This window comes from Limulus polyphemus, unplaced genomic scaffold, assembly GCF_000517525.1.
Source record: "Limulus polyphemus unplaced genomic scaffold, Limulus_polyphemus-2.1.2 Scaffold4837, whole genome shotgun sequence".
Taxonomy (NCBI): domain Eukaryota; kingdom Metazoa; phylum Arthropoda; class Merostomata; order Xiphosura; family Limulidae; genus Limulus; species Limulus polyphemus.
Genome location: NW_013670447.1, coordinates 13,977 through 17,624, shown reverse-complemented (window position 1 = coordinate 17,624; position 3,648 = coordinate 13,977). Strand labels below are relative to the sequence as shown.

The 3,648-nt window shown below is 36.9% G+C and overlaps 1 protein-coding gene across 1 annotated transcript; it reads right to left on the bottom strand.

The window, feature by feature from the left end:
- Positions 1–1,739: 1,739 nt before the first annotated feature.
- On the bottom strand, positions 1,740–2,165 carry LOC106471758 (orcokinin peptides type A-like). The gene has a single exon (XM_013932380.1). It carries the CDS (start codon positions 2,163–2,165, stop codon positions 1,740–1,742), a length of 426 nt encoding a protein of 141 aa, XP_013787834.1.
- Positions 2,166–3,648: the final 1,483 nt, after the last annotated feature.

The window sequence follows — 3,648 nt, the reverse complement described above, 5'->3', positions numbered from 1 at the left end:
GGCTTAGGCAAGCCAACCCTCATTTATAAGTACTGATTAAAGCTACGGCAATCAAGTCATCAGTTGTCTCAGAGTTTACAGTCGGTACCGGTACTGGTTTATAGTCATCATATGTTAAGAATAATATCTGTTATCACGTGTCCCATCTTCGGAGTTTTGACCAAACGCCTCCTGATATTTCAGCTTCCTTTTCACAAAATTATAAATGTTTGATGTGGTAGTTTTGAGTTAATATTTCAGTCGATAAGCGAATCTCGTAGTGACAATCGGCAACAGCGTGAAATATGGGAAACACGCGACTCCCACGCTCTGGAAGAGAACGTGAATGTGCCAACGGGACTGATTGCACGTTAGATAGGTACGTGCGTGATTAACCGTTTGCATGCTGGCAGGTCAAACTGCGCATATCACGATATTTTAGTGAGTTGCATTCAAAATTGAATTAAACTACTTAATCATCATGGTATACAAACAAACGTGACATCAAACCATAGATAATAAATCAAATTTTAATATTATATAAGTTTTAAGCTTTAATTATATAAGGAAATATTTAAAAACAACCTCAAATTCCCCTAGAATTTAAATATTTGTTATTGAGCCGTCTTCTCTTCTGGATCGTTTGGTCCACTCCCTAGACAACTACGAAATGTAACGTAAAATATCCTACATAATTTCGTCATCGATATTCTGAAGTTATATTTTTATATTCTTCAATCTTATGGGGCTAAAGAGCAACCAATGAAAATTCAGAAACGCCTACCTCTGGCATGCTCTAATTTACAATTTGCTAATAGATTTTTCTGAGGCCGATTCTCATTAAATAGATTTGAACTGATTCATTGCTATAGTCGTCATACCACGTGAGCTTACAGATAATTGATAATTTTGTTTGATGTGAAAAACATTTCCCCACAAAAACACACTGGGAAGAATAGTTGAATTTCTAACTGCTCAAGTCACATGTTTAGAGATGCTCGCGTACTGGTACGGGCAACATGGTACCGCCGGCACTATTGCAAATCCCGAGTTGTCTACATGGCTGCTTTTAACCTAATAGCGATATTAAATGTCATGGTTATCACGCTCTAACAGCTAAAAGTGCGTACCATGTTCAGCGATATATATCGCGACTCGAACCTTGACCTTTCGATCCACAGCCCGGTACACTAACCACTAGGCAGCGCCAGTCCCTCAAAAAGATAGTAGCATTACCACATTTGAAGCATGGGTAACTTGATATTACGTTATAGAACATCTATTTTCACGATTAAAATGTGTGTTTTCATGTGTGTTTGGCGTTTTCTGGTGGTTAGGGCTCTCGGCTCGCAACCTGTGGATCGTGAGTTCGAATCCCGACAACCAAACATGCACGTCTTTTTTAGCCGTGGAGATGTTATAAGGCGACAGTCAATCCCACTATTCGATTAGTGTAGCCTTAGAGTTGGCGGTGGGTGGTGTTAGTTAGGGACGGCCAACACAGCTTCGAGTAGCTTTGGGTGAAATTCAACAAAACAGTTAATCACGCGTGTTTTATGAGCAAAATAAGAGACACCGTTGAATTAAAGTACTATTTATTACATGTGCCAGAAGATCAATCATATCACTCATTATATAGTGTGAGTAAAAATAAATTTTAATTTTTTTTTTTAGTCTTTAGAGACTTGATGTATTGTTAATTTTATCTTAGGAATCATCGCTAGATTTTAGCGTTTACGTATTCGATTTTCGTCACAAATTCAGCGTTTGAATAAACCGTTGAAACCAGCATGATCTGTTTTGTGAAGATTGCGTTTTGGATGACCACTTGCACCGTCATAACGTTTTATATATCCCCGAAACCCAGCATTGTCGATCTCGTCCATATTGCGTTTTGCGAATCCATTGAAACCAACGTTATCTATTTCATCAAAATTTCTTTTGCTTGTACCGAAGGCCCCGCCATTAATTGTGTCGAATCGCTTGGAATAACCAAACGATCCTCCGCTCAAGGAATCCAAATTTCTTGTGGAATGAGATGACTTATGAAAGGAAGAGTCACGGATAGACAATATTGCCCTCATTACGTCATTTCCGTCGATGTTGTCAAAAAACCACAAGATTCTTCCTTCGCTGAGTTCGTCCAAAACTTGCAAGATGTCGCTGCTTCTAAATATATCCAGCATGCGATTCTTTATCAAAAATCGCAAGATGTCGCCACCTGTCAGAGTACGCAATGGGGTGTAAACTTCATTGGTGTGGAGTTTGCCGACCTTAAGGGGGGAAAAAGAAGAAATAATTTTATAAATAATGATAAAATACTAAAATGGAACCAAAGAAAATTTTAACATATTTCACCTATTGTATAGTATCCTTAATTATTACTATCAATCAAATAATTGTGGGTTCATAGTGCTTTAGGCAATTTTATCAAATTAAGTAATTACGTTTTTTTAATGAAGTGGTATTCAGTTATTTGATATCGTTACTTATGTGTAGTCTTAACACTTCGTTAGGGTCTGACATGGCCTGGTGGTTTGAACGCTCTAATCGTAATCTGTGGGCGCGAGGTCGAAACCCGTCGCCGAACATGCTCACCCTTGAAGCCGTTATAACGTTTCAGTATATACCCACTATTCGTTGGTAAAGAGAAGTACAGGAGTTGGCGGTGGGTTGAATTAACTAGTAGCTTACACTCCAAAATTGTAGATGGTTAGTGCAGATAGCTCCGAGGCAGCTTTGCGTGAAAATTCAACAAACAAACAATTCGTTAATCGTACTTGTTTCTGTTAATTTCACTAATTAATATAAGTAATAAATCGCTAAGTTCTGTTGATGTGATTTTACAAGAAACTGTAAACTATGTAGTGTTAAGTGAATCATTTCCACTTATTACCTATTCACTTTGGTCTAAGAAGCTTTTGTATGTAAAAACCTATACAGGAATATGCGTTTCAGATGAACTGGTAAATGTGTTCTTGTCAAAGCATATCACAATAAGCATAAGTGCTTTTAGGAACATTAGTACTATCACGGAACAAGTAGCCCATTGTGTATGTAGTTTTGTGTTCAACTACCAACGAACAAATTGATTACGAAGAGCTCTAACTTTTGTCATAGTTTCAAGAAGTTATAAATGAATGATCTTTCGATGTACACTAAAAACAGCTAATTAAAAATAGAGCAAATAGAATCTCGCATTAGGATTTTTTCCTATAGGCCTAACTCGAGAATGTGCTGTCATGGAAATATTTGTGAAAGTGTACATATTCGTACGTAATCAGGATGTTAAGTTCAGTACATCCATCCAGGAAAACGGTGTGAAAAAAAACAAGTCGATGAGAACAAACTCGAAATACGAGTAATTTCCATCCATACTTCAAACACAAAATATTTCTCGATTATCTCTTCCTGTGTATTGTTAAAATATTTTTTACAGCTGCTGATTTTATGATCGACTCTTCCGTCAGTAGATAGATCAAACGGCAGGAGTGCCTAAGCCTATTTTACCTAAGCCTATTTTCAATGGTGAAAGCAAGACGGTACGGTAACCTAAAGAAGATATTTTCAAATCAAACATAAATGAAATTATTTGATTTCCCCCCTATTAATTTTAGTAATCGTTGTAATAAAAATGTGTATATTAAAATGTTGTAGTTTCGTCCTACT

Bases quoted from the DNA above. Each gene is read 5' to 3' on its own strand.
- LOC106471758 (XM_013932380.1), bottom strand. From the start codon at position 2,165: ATGCTGGATATATTTAGAAGCAGCGACATCTTGCAAGTTTTGGACGAA.